Genomic DNA, 23,588 nt, shown 5'->3' with positions numbered 1-23,588 from the left:
TGTGTAGGAGGATTGGCAGTTTCTTCTCGCTTTAATAGATAAAAAAAAAAGCCAATAGACAAATTACTTATGCGCATTAAAATATCTGAACATAACATCCCAATGGCTGTATTCGTCATCGTTTCATTTCCTGAACATAAACCATGTTTTAAACAACAGACAAACCCAGGGTGTTGCGTTTAGGTGAGAAGGAGCTCAGACAACGACGCTCTAGGCAGGCTTTTTTATTTTTTTTATTTATCACCATGGAAACTGGGTTCATCACTAGGGAACATTCCAGCACTTTGGTCCGGATGAAAGATTTCAGCAAACCGACACCGAGTCAAGTTCCTGTAAGGAAAGCGGACAGAGATGGATTCGCTTGCGCCTGCTGAGAGGTGGCTGCTGGGGGAGGAGGGGTTCAGTTAGCCCACGCCCGCCTCAGACTCTTCAATCTTCTGTATCTGTATCTGTTTTTTTTTTTTTTTTATACAACTCCTTATCTGTCCACGCTGGTCTCTGCCAGCCGGTTGTTCATGATGCCCAGGGCGCCCACCCCTCCCGAGAAGCCGTTCTGATGCGAGCCGGAGCCGCCGGACTGCCGCGGGTGTCCGACCGCCATCTCCGACAGCTGCTTCTGCATGATGGCCAAGTTCACCTGCGGGGGAGGAGAAACTGGTCAGGACGGGAGGGAAAAGCAAAAAAGTTTGCTTCCTATCTACATAGGCTTGCATCATCCTCCTGTTAAAGCTTCAGTATGTAACTTTTACAAAAATACGTTTAGTTTTTTATCCCCCCATACTTGTTAAAACTGTCAGAGTGGATGTTGCGAGACAAATAATCTCTGAGCTACTGTTGAGGTTGTTAAAAAATTCAACCAATCAGAGGCAGGGGGAGGGCTTTGGCGCTGTCAATCAACCTCGTGTATGCTACTTTGTGTGCTAATGGCGGAGAAGCAACTTACCGTTACATGGAAACCGCTTATCTGCAGTCATCGAGGGCTATACTAACTGGTGTTAACATTAATGACTACCATATGGTGAGCCAGGTGTTGATTAGCAAAGAGCAAACAGGATGAGTGTGATCATGAGAGTGATTGACAGCGCTAAGACCCTCCTCTGGGCTCTCATTGGTTGTTTCTAACTACTGGTGTATTTCTGCAGTTACTACTGGGAGCACTGGAAAAAGGCAGAGGAGCTTGATTTTCTCAGATTATCTGTTAGATAATATATTACACTCTTCAACACAATAATCTTAACAATTATGTATAAAAACTATTTTTTAAAATAAAAGTTACACACTTCATCTTTACACCTGCAGAAGCAGGTGAATACAAAGTGTTGACACATAGCACGTCCTGTTCTCGCCAAAGACATATGAAGTACGCAGATCTTTCCTGTGCTTAGGTGTGACAATCATAGAGAAGAACAAAGGCGCACATTTCTTCCTTACGAATATATTGAACAGGAGCCGGAAGGATGACCACATGGGGAAAGTCTTTAGTTTGTATTCCACCTGACATTTACATTTTTATTTATTTTTTTTGTATGTTTCATAAAAAGTATTGCAGGCAGCGTGACATTTGTTGCAGGCGCTTATGCTCTGCTTGGAATTTCAATAATAATAATAATAATGATAATAAAAAAGGTGAGTGTTACAGGGAAATAAGCCAAAAGATAACTTGGCTTTTTCTTTTGTTTCTTTGCTTTACCTGGCTAGGCTAGATTTAATAAGGCATACATGCACTGCTTACACTTTATTATAGTCTGATATGCCTGTATTTATCTTATTGTAAAATAATTTGCCCACAACTTTGCATAAAATTTTAAGTACTCGAAAAGGTTTTGTTAGAATCGTAATCGTCCTTCTGCTCATCTGTTTAAAGATCTACATACACTTACTACCAATTTGTATTTTTATGGAATTTATGAAAGTCAAAAAGTCTTGAGTGATATTTAGGAAAATATCCTAAAGATTTTCCTAAATATCACTCCAGCTGAAGTCAAGTTTTTTTCTCTGCTGCAGGAGGAGCTAAGCTTTGGGGTGACTTTCAGCGCCTGGTAAAAAGCAGGCCATCTGCGAACTAGCTTAAACGGTATTGAAAACGACCCTCGATCAAAGAATTGTGATGAAAATTAAACTTTGTCCACACGCAAAATACTAAGAGTATAATAAAACGAACACACTCTTCCCCACCGGCATCATCTGGGAAGCTGGGCAGAGTTGATGGAGCTAAGAAAAGGGGAATCCATTAGGACTGACTTAACAGCTGCAAAGTATGACTCAAAGTACAGACTCAATAAGAATGTATGACACACCGTTTAGTGTGTCATGCATTTTTAGGTTTAGTATTTGTTTTTTAAAGTGTTGTGTTTGTGTCATAAAAATAAAAAAGAAATACGCGGATGGTTTGAGGGCAGCAATGTAACAAAACATGCAAAAGGGGGGTGCTGTGGTGGTGCAGGGGTTAAGCGCAACCCGCATAAGGAGGCCTTAGTCCTCATTGAGGCCGTCGCAAGTTCGATTCCCGGCCTGGTCACCTTTGCCGCATGTCTTCCCTCTCTCTCATTACCTACATTCCCATCATAGCACCTTCAAATAAAGGTCACTAGAGCCAAAAAAACATGGAAAAAGGTCAGAGGTATGTATGAATACTTTTGGATGCTCAAATGCGTTTAGCTGACATACTACATATTATAGAAAGCAAAGCTTTGTATGTAAAAGTGTTCAAAACACAAAATCAGAGACACAAACTCTTATTTCTTACATCCGAAGGACAAAATCTAGGTTATTTTGCTTTGAATCTAATCGAAGGGCCTTCACTGAGAATGTGGGAACTCCTTGTATAATTACTGTAATACTGCCTTTGAAAAATAATACAGAGCTTTACAGTTTACATTCAAAATATGAAAACAACTACTGCATCACAACAGATCTATCAACACAGACAAAAGTCATATTTAATGTCATTGAGCACCATAAAGATTTTTTATTTATTTATTTATTTTTACTAAAGTCATAGCTCTTTTTCTATTGCTTCGTAAAATATTTTCATAAGCCAAGAGCGTCCCCCTAGCTCTGATTGGTTGTTTTTGGTAGGGAGCGGTGCACGACTTCAGACCGTGATAGTGTCTCGGGAAGGAAGTGGAGGAGATCGATCTTTTCACAGATTATCTGTCTCATATTATTCTGACATGACCAGGTGACAATTTTAACAAATATGAAAAAATATATATATTATTTTTTTTAAATAAAAGACACTGCAGCTTTAAGTTTTCTTAAGCCTAACATTACTTAAATACTGGGCTTAAGATATTAAAGGTGACACTTGTATCTCTCAGTACCAAGGAATTAAGCTAAAGAACAGCAACATTTTTGTTAGGTCCAGTCAGAAAATGAAGGTGTTGGACCAAAAACGTCTCTGAATGCTCACGCTGCTTTCAGTTGTCGCTGCTCTCACTAATGACATTTTGAAAATCAATTCGCAGCAAATTGTGTTCGGGGGACGGGTTGGTGGTGCACTGAATTTGTTTTAATTGAGTCTATTCACACAGTTTTAAAAAACATAAAATAAAATAATAATAATAAGATAAAACATAATAAGAGAAACAACAGCTTTAATGAGACCAGATTTGTTTCTGTGTGGGAGGTGGGCTGATGTGAGCAGGCTTTAATCCCTTCCTGGTAAGCGAGGTTGTTGTTCATCAGAGCCTGCTGTTCCTCTGTTTAAATTAAAGCTGGAGTGACCTTCAACGTTAACTCGTATTCCACGAGAAAAAGACATTTCTTTTTTTTAGAGGTAAAACTTAAATTAGAAATGAACTAGGAAGGAGAATTTCAGCTAAGATGCTGGCAACAGACATGCTAGCTTTCTTTCACCCCACTAACATTAGCAAACAGCTGTTGTCTTTCCAAAATTTTCCCCATTATGTTACAATACTTGGGCTGTTTTGCTGTTGCTCAGTTTGTGACCTTATGCCAGAGTGCGGTAGGGCTATGCAGGAGGATAAATAGTCAAAGCACACCAGAAGGCTCAACTGTGAATACCTAAAATAAGGGCTTTGGACTCAAACCTGACCTTCAGAGACCTCCATCCTCAAAACCCCTTCAATATAGCAAGTACACTGGACCCCTGCCTATTTGCGGGTAAGTATTCGCAGACTCACCTATTTTTCTGTGGAACATAACTCCAAACTATTTGCGGAAATCCATCGCCACCTATTGGCAAATTTTGTCCGACAGCATTTAAAAAATATTTGAAGGAAAATTCAGCTCAGGAAGTAGGAATAACACGGGAAAATGCTACTTGACTTGTTATTGGCTAGTGTTTGCAAAGCAGCCAATCCAGCAGTCCCATTTATTTTCCTTGCCGCTGATTGGCTGTACCCTCAAGAGGGTAAGGAAGACCTTGGATGTTAGCTTAAGCGTTAAGATGGTTTACCCTCTGCACAATAATGCAAATTAAGATACATTTAGTATTTTAACTATTAATATAGGCTGTTAGAAACACTTTTAAAGAAGGTCTTAAGTATTTAGTTATTCATGAACATCTGTGGTTCCTAATCTTTTGAGACCACCCAGGTTCTACTGTTCAAACCTGCCACATACCTGACTTAATATTAGCGTGATTCCATTAAATGTACAAGACCAGATGTGAGGCATCTTAAGTTGTTCCTGACATAAGGTTTTCACCTTGTTGGCAGCCAAGAAGTCCCTCATGGAGATCATCTCTCCAGACATCCTGCGGCCCGGGTCGGTCTCGCTCTCGTTGATGGCGTCCGTCTCAATGGAGGGGTCCCTGCGGGCACGGAGATGTCCCGGGGCCACTACATTCCGGCGAGGGTGCCGATGTGAGTGAGGACCCTTCCTAGGGAAGCAGCAGTGGCAAGAGGCTTCCAACCTCCTGAGCAGCCAATTTAGGACCTGCTTGATGACGATGGAGATGACGTTGAAGAGGGAGTAGATGCAGCAGACGCCGGTGAGGATGAAGAAAAAGTTTCCGACCCGGTATGCAGCCGTAGCGTGACCCTCGTAGGAGATCCTCTGACTGCTGACCATGTCCCCGAACCCAATGGTGCTGAAGGCCACAAAGCAGAAGTAGAGCGAGTCCAAGTAGCCCCAGCCTTCAGCCGCCGAGTACATCAGGGAAGCGCAACAGGACACCAAGATTGCCGCCGCTCCGAGGATGAACATGACGCAGTAAACCGAGGGTTTCCAGCCGGCGAGCGCCTCACGCTTTCCTACTCCGCCCGCCTCGGCTTCGCCCGCCTTCTCGCCGTCAGATGCCCGGCGTCCATTCTGCGGCAGCACGGCCTTGTTGCGGCGCCGTTCATGGAAGGACTTGAGGACAAAGGCGATGACCGTGATGACGCGCTCCAGAAAGAGGTTGAAGAAGAGGATGGTGGCGGCGCAGCCCAGCAGTCCGTAAAACATCAGGAAGATCTTTCCTCCAATGGTGGCGGGAGTGGTCATCCCAAACCCTGGCAAACGCACAAAGACATTCAATAGTGAGTGCTAATCCAGACTACAAGGATTGTGCAGCTATCAGTGAGACAAGGAGAGGAGTGGTAGCTTAATTTGAATCTTTGTTTCTCCACAGCATACATAAAAGACTAAAGAGAGAGAGTAGGACAAAGAGCATTACTGTCTCTAGACAAACACAAATTCTAAAGAAAACCTCAATTTTTATTCAGGCACACGGTCTTGCAAATGAATCGCTGCGCTCCTAGGAAACAAATTGATTACTTGCACGTAGCAGAGGAGAAATATAACCACTTCCTGTTGCTTTGTCATTTGAACTAAGCATAAAATCTCTTGGCAATGAAAACAATTACCCAGTTATAATTGGGTATCCTCCAAGTTTTAAATTGGATGCTTCCCTTCACCGGGTTCCCATTGCTCTCTTAATGATTCTGACGAGCACCTAAAACGGCTAATGTGATCGAGTCAAAGCTCGTCTCTTTAATACATGGTGGGATTCCAGTTTTCTGGAAATTCTTTGGACTGTTTGGCAAATAAAAATATTTGTTTCAGACTTACGGTACTTTGAAAGAATTTCCGAACCTCTTGAACCGTTTCACCGTTTGCCATGTTACAACCACAAACTTCAGTGTATTTTCACCTGGACTGAATGCAGTAGAGCAACGAAAGGTAACAGCTGAAGCTGTATGATTTGTAGATTGAGTCCAAATATGAATGATTTTATCTTAGTAGCGGCTAACAGGTGGCAGATGATGCTCTGATCAGGTAAGAACCAAAGTGAACATTTGATTATTGCAGTAATCTGCAGTAATGAGACCAACTTTCATCAAAGATAAAGTTTTTGCTAAAACACGATGTCACATATCCACACGGTGAAACTCCTCCTTTTTCATCCTAGAACTGAAGGTGGATTACTGCAGTGCATTCTGGGATTGGTCTTTTTTTTTTTTTACCTCTCTCTTTGGTCCCTGTAGGAAGTTGAGTTCATCATTACTGGGTCCCAACAAGATCCAATGCATCAAAGCATGTTCAGGTGTTAGAATGGCCCACTTAAAGTTCAGGCCGATTTTAAATCGAGTCTTTAAAGTTGAAGAACAATAAGCTCAACCTGAGTGAGTTTGAACTTCACCACAAAGAAGAATGGGTGAAAATGTTCAGCATCTATCTGGTAGAGACACACTCTAAAGACCTGTGGCACCAGTTACATTGACAGATGGCTCTACAAAGTATTTACTAAGCTATAAAGTACACTGAAGTATATTAACAAGAAACTTTATGTCATATGATTGAGTACTTTTTGCAGTTTTTGCCATCTAGCACCTTTGCTGACATCAACAGGTACAGCAGCTGTGAATGTGTGCGACGTACGAGGCCTTTTCGGATGGAAAAAGGGAAATTAAATGTTGCTGCCTTTTTTTTCCCCCAGCGTTGAGACGGGAAAACAAAAGCTTCAGCCTGACTAATTGGCTGCGCTACACGGTGGCCTCTTGGGGAGCATTTGATTGCCTCTTGATTCAAATTGGTTGTCAAGGTGCTTATTGAGCCAGAGCTTTCTCCCAAACACGACAATAAAGCCGAATGAGCTGGAGTTTATGACTTTGTTTTTCTTCTCTTTGTGTTTCAGGATATTCATTTACATGAATGTCACAAGCAGTTTGACCCATTTAAGATATGGTGATGGTAATAATAACATTGCAGTCAGACAGGCATGACAGGAACTGCATTATGACACAAGTCAGAATGAAACTAGCTGGTGTGGTTGACGGTTTCTGAGTTGTGCTGCTAACGTCCTAACATCCATACCAAAGATTAACCATGGGACTCATTTCGAGCTTTACCTCTTGTATTTTTCAGGCAGCTCTATAGATTATTTACAGAAAAATAGCAACAGCCATATAAGAAAGACATCTGTGCAGCCACTGAGGTCATGAACTGTTTGAAAATCAATCTTCAAATCGATCGACCGGTTAAAGTTGTGGTTGGGCAGAAGAACAAATGATCTGAAATGGTAGAAGTAGGTGATAAAATCAGTGGTCTTAGATCTAGTTGACGGAATATTTTATAGCATAACCAGGACAAAAAGAGCCATACTTAATGGCCATATTTCAGACGTAAATTCAATCGTAGACTTTGAAAATACGTCTATGATTCGGATTTGGATTCAGATTTTAATTTCTGTTCCAGAGGGTAATTAATTTTACAGCAAGTCACAACAAGAACAACAATGCACCAACAACTTAGCTAGAGGGCGTGGCTCTAAATCCTACTGCTACAACCATTGAAGGATAAAAACACCAGAGTCGTCGATCAAACAGGAAGTAAGTCAATAATAAACACATGATGCTTAAAAAAATGTAGTCCCCCTTGAGAGAAATAGAAAAGAGCAAATTTGAAAAACAATTTTGCTAAATTTACTGCATAGTAGCCCATTGAGTTCCTATTAGTGTAGCATTGGTTAATTTGCAAGAGAAATAAATTTTAAAAATCTTAGATTTTTACTCTTATTAAAATGTTACTACATTGAAACTTAAAGGGGACAGTATTGTGTGTTTTCCAGGCATTTTAAAGTATTATCAGAACTATCTTAACTTCTGCTATAAAAATGCTACACATATCAAATGTGACCTAAAAGAAATTTTACTTCCTGATTTAACGCCTTGAAATTGGGCCTCTGTCCCTTTAAAAACTCTTTCTGGAACTCCGCCTTCAGGAAGTCATCACAGCATGGCTCCACTATTAACCCTTGAACAACATTTTACTAGAGAAGTAGTTCCTATAATGAGCTCAGCTGATAGCAAACACCTGGTGGAACTGCACTAATTGCTGCTGGCTAGTCTGAAGGGGCTGATTGTGTGTGTGTGTGTGTGTGTGCTGCTTGATGAGGAAATAACATTATAACATGATATAAATCTTTAAAAAAGTCTATTTGACATAACACTGGCCCTTTAAATAAACAACACATGGAGTTTATATTGCTGCATGTGTTCCACAGCTTTTACATATATTTACCATATTCTTATGGTTCAGGTTATTGTGAACAACCAGATAACACTTCAGAAAAGATCAACAGTGTTTTAGTTCTTTAAAACTATACTTAGCATTCTCACAGGCAATCTTTCAGAATAAGATGAAAGACAAAAGGGTTAATTTCTGTGTGTTTATTTTAGAGTAATAACTTGATTAGATCGCTTGTGGAGGAAAGGAAACAGTAGCGCCTTAGTTCCTTGTGACTCATCGCCTTTGTTTACCAGGTTCTCGAAAAGCCCTTGCTGTTATTTTAATCTGCAACAAAAACAGAAGTTGAAAATATCACAAAGTAAATAGACTTCTTTTAATAAGTCGTGGTTGCAGCAATAACCTCTGCACAGCTAATCACGTTCCTGTTTCATGCTTGCGACTTCACAAACCGACGTGTTTGCTGCAAGGTTGGAAATGAAAATAACAAATTCTGACAATAGATATGATTCAAATCTGAATATTGAAATGGATCCGTGAAAGTGGACTGCTCATGACAAAGACACAGCGTGCTTTTTGCTCGGCGCAGTCTCGCTCCAATATTTATAATCCATAGAAAACAACTTCGGTGGAGTCCCGAGCCGCATTGTTATATCGCCATCTGAAGTTGGAAACAGGAAAGAAAAGGTCAAAACAACAAACTCAGCCTGAATATTTGATGATGAGGCTGATGCAACTGACACCTTCCAGTCTTAACTTACGATAACTTGTATACGCTATTTTTTATTATTTACACAGACGAATTAATCGACTGGCACATTTATCGACGCATCCCAACTTAAGACACAAGACAAGGCGCTCTGGTGTTCCATTCGTGGTCCTTACTAATGTAGGAATTCTCATCTTCATAGGATTTTCAGAAGTTGGCAAAATACATGCCTTTTTATGTTTGTTTGTTTTTTTTCTTTTCTGGAGAATTCATGGACTGGAAATGGGTTCTGGTCCCCAGTGTGTCCTGCTGGTTGTCATTTGAAATGGCCTGCAGTAGACAACGGGTGGATAAATTCCACATCACCCCAACTAAATTGGCAGCGAACGGGGATAACATTGTTTCCAAACCAGATAATTCTCCATTAGAACGTAGAAAGGTAGAGAGGAAATGCACGGGCATTAAGAGATGCGCTGTACACTAATGATGCCATCACAATGCTGCACTCTCTGCTACTCTATATCACATCAGCCCGTCATGATGCATGCAGTGCTTTTATAGAGGATCCAATATGACTGAAATGTCGCTAAATATAGCAGTAAAGTAACAGAATTGGCAAAAGTGGGGTGAGTGTTGTTAACTGTAAACGTGCAGATATGACCTGGTGGGCCGGTCTGTCCGTCAAACCTCTCTGACGGGAGAGCAGAAGAGGACAAAGGTTGATTTTCAGACCTTTGCAGACGAAGATAAGATCGGTGGATAAAAAACATGCTTCACACGTAAAAATCGGCCGCTCACCGATATCCCAATAATTAAGGAAATCGGTGGCAGCCCCTCTTCACTGTGATATCACTAAATAAAATCCAGTGCATCCAATCGCTTTTCAGTCTCGTAATTATTCAGAAGCCTCTATCTCATTCAATACAGCTGGAAACCTAAACCGTAAATACTAGAGATGCACAACATTGGATCGTTGTTTGATACACCGATATACTAAAACTAATGTAGCCTATAACCAATACCAATACTGATATTTATCCAAAGCTTTTAGAATGGACTACTGGTGAGGTTTTTTTATTGTCTCCCTGGTTAACCGCTCTCTCACTTTCTCTTTTGGCCGCCATGAACTCATAGTAATGGTCGGCACGGCGGTTCTTGAGATGGTTAATCAGGTTCGAAGCGTTGCAGAACTTTGTTGTCTCTCCTCCTCCTATCACTGATGCTGAGCAGCTGATGCAAATAGCGGACTCTGACAGAGGCTGACTGTTCTGAGAATTTTACACAAATCCAGGCTGCACAGTGGCGCAGTTGGTAGAGCTGTTGCCTTGCAGCAAGAAGGTCCTGGGTTCGATTCCCGGCCCGCGGTCTTTCTGCATGGAGTTTGCATGTTCTCCCTGTGCATGGTGGGTTCTCTCCAAGGTTCTCCGGCTTCCTCCCACAGTCCAAAAACATGACTGTCAGGTTAATTGGGCTCTCTAAATTCTCCCTAGGTGTGAGTGTGTGTGTGAACGGTTGCGTGTCCTGTATGTCTCTGTGTTGCCCTGCGACAGACTGACGACCTGTCCAGGGTGAACCCGCCTCTCGCCCGGAATATAGCTGGAGATTGAAACCAGCAACCCTCCTGACCCCATTAGGGACGAAGGGTGAACAGAAAATGGATGGATGGATGGACAATGTTTTTCCATTCCTTTGTTTGCTGCTACTGAGCCATTGAAGGGAATTTCATGGATGGACAGAAATGGCAGCACCTTTTCTTCATTTTGAATTCAGGTAGAAATTTAGTCCTGGGATAAGTGACGGTGTTTGTAAAAGGAAAACTGTGAAAGAACAGAACCCAAAGGAAGAGGTCTATAGTTAGAAAACTTCACTGTGCTATTCTAGATTATACTAATACATTACCTTGTACAATACTGTAGGACTGTAGGGCTGAAACAATTTACCAGATTAATCATGATACAATATAATTGACCTGACAGCAGATACTTCTTCACACATTCTTGTCTGAAGAAGTAAAACGAGCCAAAAACAACCTGCCTTCAACTTGCAGTATTTTATTTATAAAGTGTAAAAGTAAAAAAATATTTTTTTTAATTTTTTTTAATCAAAGTTGCACAATTTGGATGGAAATCAGAAACGCATTCTCCGACAAGACTTTTCTCTTTTTGCCTGCATCTATTTTTGTAAACCTTAACTCCGTTGAACACAAAAGTTGCTTCTGGTTTCGTCTTCTTCACTTAGACTTTGTTGCCAAGCAATGCGGCTAAATGCAGTTCAGACTAATTCTCATCCTGCGTTCATTTTACTTCATGCAGTAAAGACGACCGTTAGTGTGTCTCATACTGAAGCACACTGATGATATTACAAAAACAAGAAAAAAAAGAGAAATTGGTCTGTTTCTTTTGTTTTAACGGTAAATGTTTCCCTTACAGTCTATACAGTCCACACCCAGAACTCTGAGTACAAATGCCTCCATACCTCTGTACATGCGCACCTATTTATAGATCTCTGTGGCCATCAATTACTGACTGTGATATCCAAAGAGAAGATTTAATAACTTTGCGTTCATTCTGCTGCCGTCTCTGATTCACGTTCCTCTTTTCGCGTAACTTGAGAAATTTCCACAAATCTCTCGATGTCAAACAGTCGCACAGACCGTTCCTGTTTTCAGGGCTGTTTGGGGTTCATCTGAAACACCAGCCCTTCTATATTTAGAAACGAGTCCTTCAAATTTACATGTCGTTTAGCTGCCCGGGTGATAACGCCCCTACCATAAGCACTAGAGATGGTACTTATTGTCCACTGTTGCTGTGTGCCGAGGAGAGATAGCGCTCTGCACCGAAGGCCGACTCTTATCTGTCCCTGGAGAGTTGAGCAACACGTTTTGTGTTGCTCGAAAATAAAATAAAAGAAGTGCTATTCTGTGGAGAGCGCTTTGAAAAACTTTGATTTTGTGAATTCTGTTTTTTTCAATGTCAGGCTTTTTTTTTTTTTTTTTTTTTATCCAAAGGTTGAAATTATAAATGAGCAATGAGTGTTTTTGCGATACAAAACAACCAAATTGCTTTTTAAATTTCAAATCCAGAAATATTGAATTAATCAGATTGGGAATTTACATGTTATTGTAACTTGTATTATCCAAGGTTTTTAAATGCTGATTGCTGTGGGCAGGAAGGATCTCCTCTAGCAGTCTGTACTACAGCGATTCTTGAAGAACCCTCTGACTGAAAACAACCATCTTACGGAGCCTGAAAATCTGAAAAGTGCGGTGCGTATTTTAATCCGTTTTCCAGCCTTAAGCAGGTTTTCCATCCTCCCATGTTCCCATCAACCAGGCTGAGAAAAGCCTCCCCACAGCATGACGCTGCCACCACCATATTACGGGATGGAGACTGTTAGAACAGAAGCTAGTTCAGAAGAATCCTCCCATTCCTACACTGTAAAAAAAAAGTTACTGTAGTATTTACAGTAACTTACTGGCAGCAGGGTTGCCAGCCAGTTACTGTGATTTTTGCGGTAAAGAAATTACAGAAATTCTTTTTACAGTAGGCTTACTGTAAAAAGAATTACAGTTTTACTGTAATTTTATTACAATTTTACTGTAATTTTATTGCAATTTTACTGTAATTTTATTGCAAGTTTACTGTGATTTTTATTATTATATTACTGTAATTTGATTACTGTTACTGTAATTTCTTTAAAATAGCACAGTAACTATGTAACTTGGTTACTGTGATTTCATCACATTTTAATCAAAATAAAATTACAGTAGTCCTGTAGCAGAATTACAAAAAGTTGTAATTTTACATTAGTTCATGAAACTGCATACTTTTCTAGCTTTTAAAAGTTTAAATGTGAACTTGCAACTCAATTGACCAAACTCTCCAAAAATGTTTTATTTTTCTAATTAAATCGCTTTGAAGCAAACTGAAGCAAAACAAAATATAGTATTTTGCAGCAGCAATATTTGCTCGTTACATAGAAGTCAAAGTATTGCAACCAAAGTGAAAAATACTCTTATCTAAAAACATGATTGATAAATTTACCCTCATGGTAACATTACATTGAATATAATGAATTAAATTATCTTTACTAAAACAAAAGTGCCCAAATGTCAAAGTTTCCAAGCAAACTGCATGTCAAAGTCATAAAAACAACGTTTTACCAGCTTTTCATGTAAAACTTGCTGTCAAAATTCTAAATGTTTGTCATTTTCTTCCTTTGAAGGAAGGAAGGGATCCAGCAATGTCAAACATTGAAGTGACATATTTTTAAAAACTTTATTGGAAGCCCAACAGCACATCTTAAACATTTGGGCAAGTTTAAGACTTAGTGAACAGCCAAACAAAACCAACATGGATGAGTTCTGAGTTGGTCTCAGTTCTGAACTTCTCCAGAAATCATCAAAGGGTTGCTGGAAGATAAAGAAAGAAAAACATGTTTTAATACATTAGATAAACAGCACATTGAACTGCATTTATGTCAGTTAAAGACAGACAGGATGAAAAGGAAAGATTTAGTGGACAGAAACTCTCGCTGACCTTCCTTCATTGTCGCTGTCCTCCTGTCTGTCTATTAGAAATGGACAGGACAGACACAGAGGGACAGACAGAGAAAAAGACAGACAGGGAGAAAGATGGAGTAACAGAACTGATTGTGTGGAAATGTGTAATTTTACCATTTTAAAAGTTCCACTGGTCCATGAAGGAGGAGAATGGAGACACAAAAGTTGGTTTTTATGTCACTTTTCTGTTTGCAGCTTTTGTTTTTCTTTCTGGGTTGAGGCCTATGAATCGCCTAGAAACAGATGGGAGACTTTTCAAAACTACCCTTTTTTTTTTTTTTTTTTAAGTATATATTACATTTTAGATTAGGTGCCTGTGAACTGCCAAATATGTTTTGTAAAGGCATTACTGAAATAGTTCTCATAGTTCTCACCTATGAAACAATACTCTAGGTGCCAGAAGGAGCTGCTGGACCCGCTTGTGCCCTTGATGCTGTTTCCTGACAAATAACAATGTTCAGTGATATTAGTTTTAATTTTAACTTAATACTCAGGTACACAGACATTTCCATAGACACATGCATTCTGATGTCTCTACCCATATACTATGTTTGCAGACAAAGACACCTTCTGTACCTTTATCTGTAGACCCACATTTGGCAGATACAGTAAGATGGCAACATCTCACTATGTCTTCCATCCATTAGTCTATGGACAGATGGATGGACGTTACAGTGAGACACAGACAATTGGAGTATCTGGGGCGGTGAGAGGGGTGAAGGGTCGGTCTTGTCACCCCCACAAGATGCCACCCTGGGCGGTCGCCCATAGTGGAATCTGACACTGGCTGATTAATCACTATGCCTAACTTTGTAAGCTTGAAATATAAATATGTACACAGCTGTGCAAACCCCTCTTGCTGAACGCCAACAATTTAAAATCCAAGCAGTTATCTTGCATTTGTAATCATCCATACACAATAGCAACTAAGATAAATTTACTCCACTATACATGCATACAAGTGGTACCAAACTGATAGATAAGATCTATTTTATTAGATCTATTTTAATTTCTAGTTCTTGGATGCCCCACTGTTTTATGATACCATGAAGCCCACATCAAACATACACATTGTCAAAAAATGTTTTGTCTCAAACCAACCATGTCTGAAGATTCTTAGTTTTCCAGGTTTTTACATTCAGGAAAGTTTATAGAAAGTCAGTTTGTTTTAAATGTTGGTTTAGAAATGTTCCTCTACATTCATTTCCTGTGATGAAGTGACACTATATTGTCCTCATCCAGGCAGTGAAGACCGGTGTAATTCGTGCACGAGAAATTGCGGGCTAGCAAACGTTGGCTAAAGACCCAACACAAGAAAGTTGAAACTGTTCAACGAAAAAGTATATCGCTGTTCATAGCTCCCCGTGTGTAACGTGTTGCTGTGAACTAGATAACACTCCTCGGGAGAGAGGCTCTGATGTCAAAATAGATGGTTCGATTGATCTAGTTTATGTAATATTAACGCATTAAAATGTTCAGGTTAGTCGCGTGCTCTAACGCGAGAAAAAAAAAACAGTTACCCTCAAACAACTTCCGCAAAAAGACCAGAATACTGTATAGCCATCTGCATATTCTAGGTGAACTAAAAAGCACTTGTGCTGCACATAATGCTATCTGAGAAATAACCGTAGTTAGCTTTAGCAAGCAAGCGAGAGTAGCTCGATATAACCACATAAAATATATTTTCTTACACAAACAAACACAAAACTGCAATACTTACCCGGTGAAAGTCATTGTTGGCTCCGCCCTCTAGCCTGTGAACGTTTGCCTCCAGCTGGTAAAAATCCCACAATGCAACTGGATCCAGATCCAGATCCAATGCACATGATCCAGAGGTCCAATCACGTCCCATATGCTTTCCATACGTATTTCAGATCACAATAAAAAGCTGTATTTTCAATACCCAACCACCTTACTGTATTTTCATGTTGTACTATTTGCAGCCATTTGTTACAGTGTATATTATGGCAGAGAGTTGATAAATGTGTAAACAGAATCCGGACTATAACTTTTTTTTAAAAAGTTATAGTTTTTAACCATTTCCCCCCTGTGTCCACATGGAAAACACTGTTTTTCTGGTGGGAAGAGGAAAAGGTTTAAATGGGTTCCACAGTGAAAATTTTGCCCTCTCATTCTAATGTGGACAGCAAAAACACATAAAAAAAACAACAACTCATATATTAGCCCAACATCTAACATGATCTGTAACCCTAAACGAGTCATACATAACAACAATCGCATATTATCTACTCCGCATCGCACCATTTCTGGTTTGGGGGGAGTAAATACTGCTCTGGGCCGTTCTCTGCGTTTCCATGTGGATGGAAAGATTTCTGGAAACGGTGTGGAAGCTGGTGTTGTTGAAATCTGTTGTAGAAATAAATAAATAAAAATGCATTCCTTTGTGGACTGTGCCGGGGGGAGGAGGGGGAATCTTTCTTTACAGGGAATCAATTATTCATCAGAGCATGTATAAACATTAGATTGAGTGAAGTTGCACAAAAAAGACCAGTAAAGCTGCAGTTTCTAACAACTTTTATTGCTAATAACTGAAATTAGCATTGGCTAACTGTAACAGAAACGTCTAGATATGTAATTTCTACATTGTAAATTTTTATAACTAGTGTGAAAGCCTTCCAGCTGGTTGCAGCATACTTATTGTACTGTGGCAGAAAAAGGTTAAAAGATTTTAAAAAAAGAATATGGAAGCAGTTCTGTTACACGGTTAGCTTTCCTGTTAGCTAACGCTCCTTGTTGCTCCTCTTTAGAGCTACAGTTTTAACGTCAGTTATCATTACTGTAACAATCTGAGGTAGGTTATGATGCTCAAAATGTTTCCATAAAACACAGTTTAAAAACATTTATTTTAAGCTTTCACCATTTCAACACCAAACTATATGCTACGAAGCTAATGCTAACAGGCAGAGTACGCCCTTTGACACCAGTCTGAAACCTGTAAGTCTGAACTTTATGTAATTTGTTCAATGTACATAACACTATACAATGAAAACAATCATTTTATGTAAAAAAAAAAAAGGTGAGATTATTATGTTTATTTAAGTGTGTGAGAATGCTTCTGACTGACAGTTTGCATAACCTGGTCTGTGATAGTCACCCTATCAGCCAGACATGAGATTCAGAAATACAGAAGATATAGCAGGCGTTCAGAAATAAACATTCGATACAGGTGCTGGATCAGATCAGTCCCACCTCTGCGGAGACCAAATTTCCACTTAAAGCCTGACACTAAGCTCTGGAAACCTCACAGTAGGAGAAGCAGTGTGTTTACCAAAAGCAAAATAAAATTCCAGATTTTCGGTCGAGACCAATGTGAGAACTACTAATGTAAGCAAATCGGAATATCCTCTCGTTTACAGTCAAGCTTATAACCAATTATGACTGATATTGTTATTTTCTGACAAATTTGACAGTTTGACAAGTAGTCAAGAAGCTTCAGAGCTGTCAATTTATGTCAGATTGATTGTTAATCATTGAATTACTCTTGTATGTTTTAATATTTTTGCTGCATTTAATGACACAAGGATTAATTTATGAGAGTGACTTTTCACTTCCAAGTCCCTCTCAGCTCTGCCAGGCTTGCTCCTCCCCATGTGACGAGACAAGTCAAAAAAATACATTTGCAGCACAGTGTCAACGAATGAATGACATAAAGTAGCTTCCTGCTCTGGGAGGCACAGCCAGCGGGGGTGGCACAAGATTTCCACAACATTTATATCAGTTACATCCCAAAAGTGAGTATTTCATCATGTCAACAGGTAATCTGCACCAGGTAACATGTAAATAACGAGGAACAAACTATAAGACAAATTAAAGGAATATTTTACTGTTTTTGAACGAGTCTGTGCTGCATGTTATGATAGCTGGCTAAAAATCTGAGTTGCTTCAATTACTTAAACTTCAGCTGAGTCATTTTTAGACCTGTCATGACAATTAATTTTGCAGTAAGTTATTGCGATAAACGATATTATTGTTGTTTTGAGACCATTCTCCAGTAAAACAATGGTAGTGGCAGAATATTGCTCAAAGATCAATAAACTTTCAATTTTGATTAACATTTATCACTTAAACTGGAAGACATTTTAAATATCTAAAATAAATAAACAGAACAACAGAAAGTAAATTTTGTATGAAGTTTCATTCTGTAAACAAAACTGTTCCCTAAAAAAAGGCTAGTTGAGACCAAAGCGCCATGACTGAAGAGTTGAGAGAGAGAGAAAAACGATTAACCATTTAAATGGAAATTATTAATTTATTATGCGATTGATCGATTAATTGCGTATTGCGACAGGTCTAGATCTACGGTGAAAATGCTGTTGGTTGTGCAGTTCTGAAGGGATACAAACAGATTTTTCTCTGTGCTTCTCTGCTGCCTCAATCCACGAACAGAGAGAGAGAGAGAGAAAAAATATTACTTTTTTTTCTTTTCTTTTTTACTTATTTACATTTTGAATTTAGAGGAGACGGCACATTAACAGTTGGGATAAGTCTGTGCTTATCCCGAGAAGAAAAAGAAAAAGAGTGGAAAAACAAACATTGACCCAAAAGACGGTTCGGTCATCGCGGTTGACCTCAAACGACCGGCCGGTGTGTGACAGCTGCTGCAGAACCTCACCAATTGTCGACACCACGGTCCCCACGAAGTAAAACGCTCCCGTGAAGTCCCACCGGGGTCTGACCGTGTCCACGCGGATGCCCGCCACGTTCGCCTCCTCATAGCTCCTCAGGAAGTTGCGCAGGTCCCTCCTGCTCAGGTTGTGCTTCTGGGAGAAGTGCTCGAACCTCTGCGCCCAGCGCGCCTTCGCCTCCCGCTCCTTGGGCTGCTCCAGCGCCGAGAAGACGGCGGCGCCGCACAGCAGGTAGAGGACGATGAAGAGCGCCAGCAGCAAGAACCGCGCGTTGTCCTCGTTAATGGGGCCGGAGGAGCCGCAGCAGCAGCCGCTCCTGCATGCCATTATGTTGCCGTTGTCACGGCGGCGAAGGAGCGGCGGCGGCGGCTGCTGTGGGGGACCGTACGCGCTCCACGGAGGAGACGGGAAAGTCCATAGCCGTGGACTTTCATTGCGTTTCTTGGCAACAACCAGTTAAAAAAAAAGAAAGAAAGAAAGAAAAAAAAGTCAAACAAGCGAGATGTTTGAAGCAGTTCCAGAGGCTGGATCTTATCAGAATTAGAAAATGTTAGAAGATGTAAGAGAAACAACCTGTACATGCAGCGCGTCGTGCTGTTGTGCTCTGGTTTTTTTTGTTTTCTACTGATGCGTCTCCAAAGCAGTCCCCGCCCCGGAGCGCGTCTTTTACGCACCAGAGTCTGATCACCTTCTGCTCAGCTGGGGCGCGAGAGAGAGACAAGATAATGAGCCTGAACTCAACGCCTCCGTCATGTTCGACCCGAGCCAAACTTTTGGAGGTTTGATTCCGACATTATAGAGCGTGTTTGGGATCAATAACACTTGACCTTTGCGGAGCTCAGATGGGGGCACGGAGGGGCGCGCAGGGAGCCACGCGCCTGCCGCATCCTCACCCCGGGACCTCGTGAGCAAATGTCACCGCGGAAATAAATTATTCAGGATCAGAGAGACGCGCCCAAAGAGCTATTTCTGGAAACATGGACGATTTGACTAAACAGCCAGGAGGCGAAGGACTTCTGGATAACAAGTTCTACAGCAGGATATGGATTGAAACTTAAAGCCCTTAAGTTGTTGGAGTTGTTGTAACACTGCAAAAACACAAAATCTTACCAAGTTATTTTGGTTTAGTTTCTCGTGCAAATATTTTAATAAGACAAAACTGACTTATAAGTAACTTTTCAGCGAGATAGAAGACAATGATTTTTTTTTTAATTTTGATGAAAAACTACTTGTTTCACTGGCAGATTATTTCACTTATGAAATAGGAAAAATGTCTAGTTATAAAATATATTTTCATCATTATCGACTCAAAATAAGCCTCTATATTTTGCTAGGAAGTTACTTATAAGTTAGTTTTGTCTTAAGATATTTGCACAAGAAACTAAACCAAAACAACTTGGTAAGAGTTTGTGTTTTTGTAGTGAAAAACGAAAAGTGACAACAGTACCAATTGCCAAAGTACTTTTTCCATATCTTATGAAACCGACTTAAACGTCAGCATATTAGTGACCAACACAAAGGAAGACATAATTGTGACGTGGAAAGAAAAATAAAACTCGGTTTTCGTTCAAGAATAAATTCTGTTTAAAGATAAAAATCTTAAACTTGCAGCATGGATTTGTGTTTATCTTTAGTCGATTCCTTACAGCGGCAGTGTATTCTATGCATCATGTTGCATTCCAGTGATCCTCTTCCCAGAATTTGAGCATCTCTTGTCGCTCTCTTGTCAGATCCTTCCTCTGACATGCCTGGTGCGGCAGCACAAAGTTGATCTGTTTGTTTTAGTAAAACAGGAAGAACAAAAACATAAATGTTCCTTCTAGTTTACAAGCATGTGACGCTTCGTGTTGTTCTGTTGCATAAATTCCCAACAAAATACGCCTAAGATTGTGCTTCTGACGTGGAAAAAAAAACAACAACAAAAAAATCAGGAAGACGCACGAGGATCGGAAATTCTGTTGAATATGAATCGAAACAATTACAGACTTATAAAAAAAAACATTTATATTTGTTTTTGTGTCAACAAATTGCATGAGTCGACAGAAGCCTTTTTGACATAGGCTAATCAACGGAGGAGATGGAGGCTAATCGTTTATGTCGGCAGTATGTCCGTTTTCATGGCACTCGGGGAAATTAAGACATTTTGCAACCAGAGTAGCAGGTCTGTTATATCTTTTCCCTTATTTGACTTTTATCCGACTTAGATTCTTCTTTTCGCCAAACTCTGGAAGAAGGGAATTTACATCATTTCACTCCTGTTTACAAGCACCATAATTAAGCCCATGCCCTCATCTTTCCCCTCACACACACACACACACACACACACAAACGCATGCATGCACACACCGCTAACACACGCACCGGCAGGGCTCTCGGGTCTTTGAGTCTCCACACAAAGTGAAACATCCTCAAGCGGCGTTTCCAGCTTCTCCAGCATAATTGTTGCGCTTATCGTGACCTCTGAACTCCCCCCGGCAGGCGGTGATTAGACACTGTGGGTTTGTTTTTTTGTTTTGTTTTGGGTTTTTTTATGATGGAGTCGGGTCGATAGGTGAGAGGAGTTTGAAACACACGCATCCCAAAGGATGAGGCCTGTGCCGCGGTTCAGTCGGATCGCGCAGAAATAAAACAAAACAACCAAGGCACTGATACAAAAAAACCCCCAAAACATCTCGTTGTTTACTGAATGAAGCCAAACGTTAACGAACGTCTTATCTAACTAATTCATTTAATGGTTTCCTACATATTCAAGTTAGTTTCTTGTACAGTAAGAAATGCTTTCTGCAAAACCTACCCCACTGTTTCAGTAAAGTAAATCTGAAGCATTTATGTGGTTTTAATTTCTCTTTCTGGGTCGATCAGGGGGGGTTTTGCAAATTTTAATCAGTAGCTAATCTGTAATTTTCTTTTTCATGAAAATTACACGACACGGCATTATTCGTCTAAGATGCCATCCTAGTGAGGCAGATATTTGTTGAACAAACAGAAGAAAATATCTACTTGTGTTTGTTTGATCGAGTCTTTGGCCAGAGAAATAATTTAAAGTTTATATGAAGATGCAGACAAGAATGGATGAGGACCCATGAGAATCTTGCCGTCAAGGAAAGCGACAAGTATGGGAAAGAAGGAACTGCTAGAGGACTAGAGCAAAAAGTGCCACCTCCAGGTCGCCATAACAACCATTGTATGATTTCCAAATCTAAAAGCCTGTGAGACAACAAAGGGTGTTTTCTGACCTACTGTAACAAATGTAAACATGTGGAGTTTGCTCAACTCTCACAGGGTTTTAACGGAATATCCTCATTTTTTTGTTGTTGTTTTTTTATCCTCAGTCAGATGAGACTGACTCACTCTCTCTAAATGTTAGAGGTGTTGTTGTACTGGCGAAACAAAATAACAGCAGCAGTAGGGAGGCCATTGAAAACGCCACTGGTAATTTTGTCAAAAACATTTACTTCTCCCCACTGAATCACTGTACTCAAACTAAAAGGTTATTTTCTTTTTTTCTTTATTCTCAGTTTTTTTTTGTTAAGCCTGTTTTTTGCCGTAGAGGTTTCCATTCTAGACTTTAGTTACTCATCTTGACCAGCGAGGGCAGTGCCTGTTGAACGCATTATATGTAGTGTGAGCTTTAAAAAAAACAACAACAAAAAACAACTTTGTGTGCAGCTACTGGAAGAAAAGATTTACCACAGAGAATCAGTTTGGCCAACCATAGAAGGTTGTGTTGACCCAACCTGGATGTTTTAACCTCTAGAACCCTAGGGTTCTAGAGGTTAAGATAGAAAAGCCATAAAAAAAAAAAGAAAAAGAAAAAATGTCTGACAAACACGCCGACTTGTTTCCGAGGGATCTCAGAAAACACAATTGAAAGCTTCACAAAATGTTTAGCTTGAAATATGCGTCACGTGTTATTAAAACCTTTAATTTAAGGCGATGGTTCAGGATTTATTAGTAAAAATTTTCAGAATATTTTGGCCTTTTACACCGCATTCTGTGACTTGAGATGGTTGAGGCTACCTTTTCTACCTGCCTAGCTCTCTAGCTAGCAAGTGTATGTTAGCAGCTAGCTGACTAGCCTTTCTATGCCTACCTTGGGTAAATGCTAATTTATGGCTAGTTGCACATTTCTGTGGAGACATAGATGTTTAATTCCATTCATAATGGTCTTAAAAAGTGTTAAGTTTGAGTTTATGAAACCTGCAGAAATTCAGTGTCTGTTTTGTTACGCTCATAATAGCGTTAGCATGAATCACTTGATTCTACACAAAGTACAGATTCAACTGTTTTTATCAAAAAGAAAACAAAGATACATGCTGAGCTTCGACAATTATCAAAAATACTAACAATGCCTGTCCTTAACGACAACAGATTAAACACTTAAACAGTAGGAATCAAATGAGAGATTAAACTGCTCATCCTGCCATTGTGTTTTGGACGGCCTGATGATTTTACAGGTCAGTAAATGTGTTTTCTGAGAGGACAAAAAAGCAGAGCAATTGAAATCTTATTTCATTTCAGCTAAATCACGAGAAGAAACTGAATTTTGGCGAATACAGTCGCAGTGCACGTCTCCCACTATCAATCTTAAAGGGAGGGGAGATATCCATCCTTGCGGCGCAGGGTAACCATAGTAACAGGGAACTAGGTTACAAAGGACTGTGTGTAAATAAGAGTAAAGTAGTGCTCAAAGGTGTCAGAGCCGCTAATATTCCATCAGGCAGACGATTATGAGAAGGTCTTCATCTTCTTTGTCTGTTTTTTTTTTTCTTCCCTGACTGTGTGTGTGGTGAAACATGGAGAAACCCCAAACTGCAGGGGCGGATCTACAAGGGGGGATAAAGGGAGCATCTGCCAACGTGTTTTAGAGCTTTGCTACCCAGTTTTCTTGTCCTTAAAGTGAAACTTGTAATATCAATCAATCAATCAATCAATCAAAGTGCTTTACACCAAATCAAACACAAAAACACAATGCAACATAGAATCAATAATCAAAACAGAACATCAAGTCAGGTTCCGTCAATAAATTTGCAATTGATTACGTTTCAAATACAACTCTAAACAAGTGGGTTTTTAGTTGAGATTTAAAGGAAGTCAGTGTTTCAGCTGTTTTACAGTTTTCTGGAAGTTTGTTCCAGATTTGTGGTGCATAGATGCTAAATGCTGCTTCTCCTCAATTGGTTCTGATTCTGTGGATGCAGAGCAGAACCAGAACCAGAAGACCTGAGAGTTCTGGAAGGTTGATACAACAGCAGCA

At 40.0% G+C, this 23,588-nt stretch overlaps 1 protein-coding gene and 1 long non-coding RNA gene across 3 annotated transcripts; both read right to left on the bottom strand.

Annotated features, from left to right (window-relative positions):
* Positions 1 to 28: 28 nt before the first annotated feature.
* kcnk13b (potassium channel, subfamily K, member 13b) lies at positions 29 to 19,459 on the bottom strand. 2 transcript variants are annotated; one of them, XM_044106692.1, is made up of 4 exons: positions 18,905 to 19,459; positions 18,319 to 18,772; positions 4,672 to 5,459; positions 29 to 637 (listed from the first exon to the last, which is right to left on the bottom strand). In XM_044106692.1, the coding sequence occupies exons 2-4, from the start codon at positions 18,656 to 18,658 to the stop codon at positions 479 to 481; spliced, it is 1,287 nt and encodes a 428-aa protein (XP_043962627.1). In that variant the 5' UTR covers positions 18,659 to 18,772; positions 18,905 to 19,459; the 3' UTR covers positions 29 to 478. The 2 variants fall into 2 exon arrangements, with proteins under 2 accessions (XP_043962627.1, XP_043962626.1); XM_044106691.1 differs by having other exon boundaries at positions 18,319 to 19,459.
* Positions 13,388 to 15,474, bottom strand: LOC122825329. The gene is made up of 5 exons (XR_006369616.1): positions 15,406 to 15,474; positions 14,262 to 14,333; positions 14,060 to 14,125; positions 13,800 to 13,918; positions 13,388 to 13,535 (listed from the first exon to the last, which is right to left on the bottom strand). It is a non-coding gene; the product is annotated as an uncharacterized LOC122825329 (long non-coding RNA).
* Positions 19,460 to 23,588: the final 4,129 nt, after the last annotated feature.

This window comes from Gambusia affinis, linkage group LG22, assembly GCF_019740435.1.
Source record: "Gambusia affinis linkage group LG22, SWU_Gaff_1.0, whole genome shotgun sequence".
NCBI lineage: Eukaryota > Metazoa > Chordata > Actinopteri > Cyprinodontiformes > Poeciliidae > Gambusia > Gambusia affinis.
This window is presented reverse-complemented; position numbering and strand designations above follow the sequence as displayed.

Excerpts from the sequence above, each read along its gene's own strand:
- kcnk13b (XM_044106691.1), bottom strand. The coding sequence starts at position 18,658 with ATGGCATGCAGGAGCGGCTGCTGCTGCGGCTCCTCCGGCCCCATTAAC. Across the intron at positions 5,460-18,318 it reads GACCGTGGTGTCGACAATTG|GGTTTGGGATGACCACTCCC; the intron begins GTGAGGTTCTGC and ends TGCGTTTGCCAG. Across the intron at positions 638-4,671 it reads ACTTCTTGGCTGCCAACAAG|GTGAACTTGGCCATCATGCA; the intron begins GTGAAAACCTTA and ends CCTCCCCCGCAG.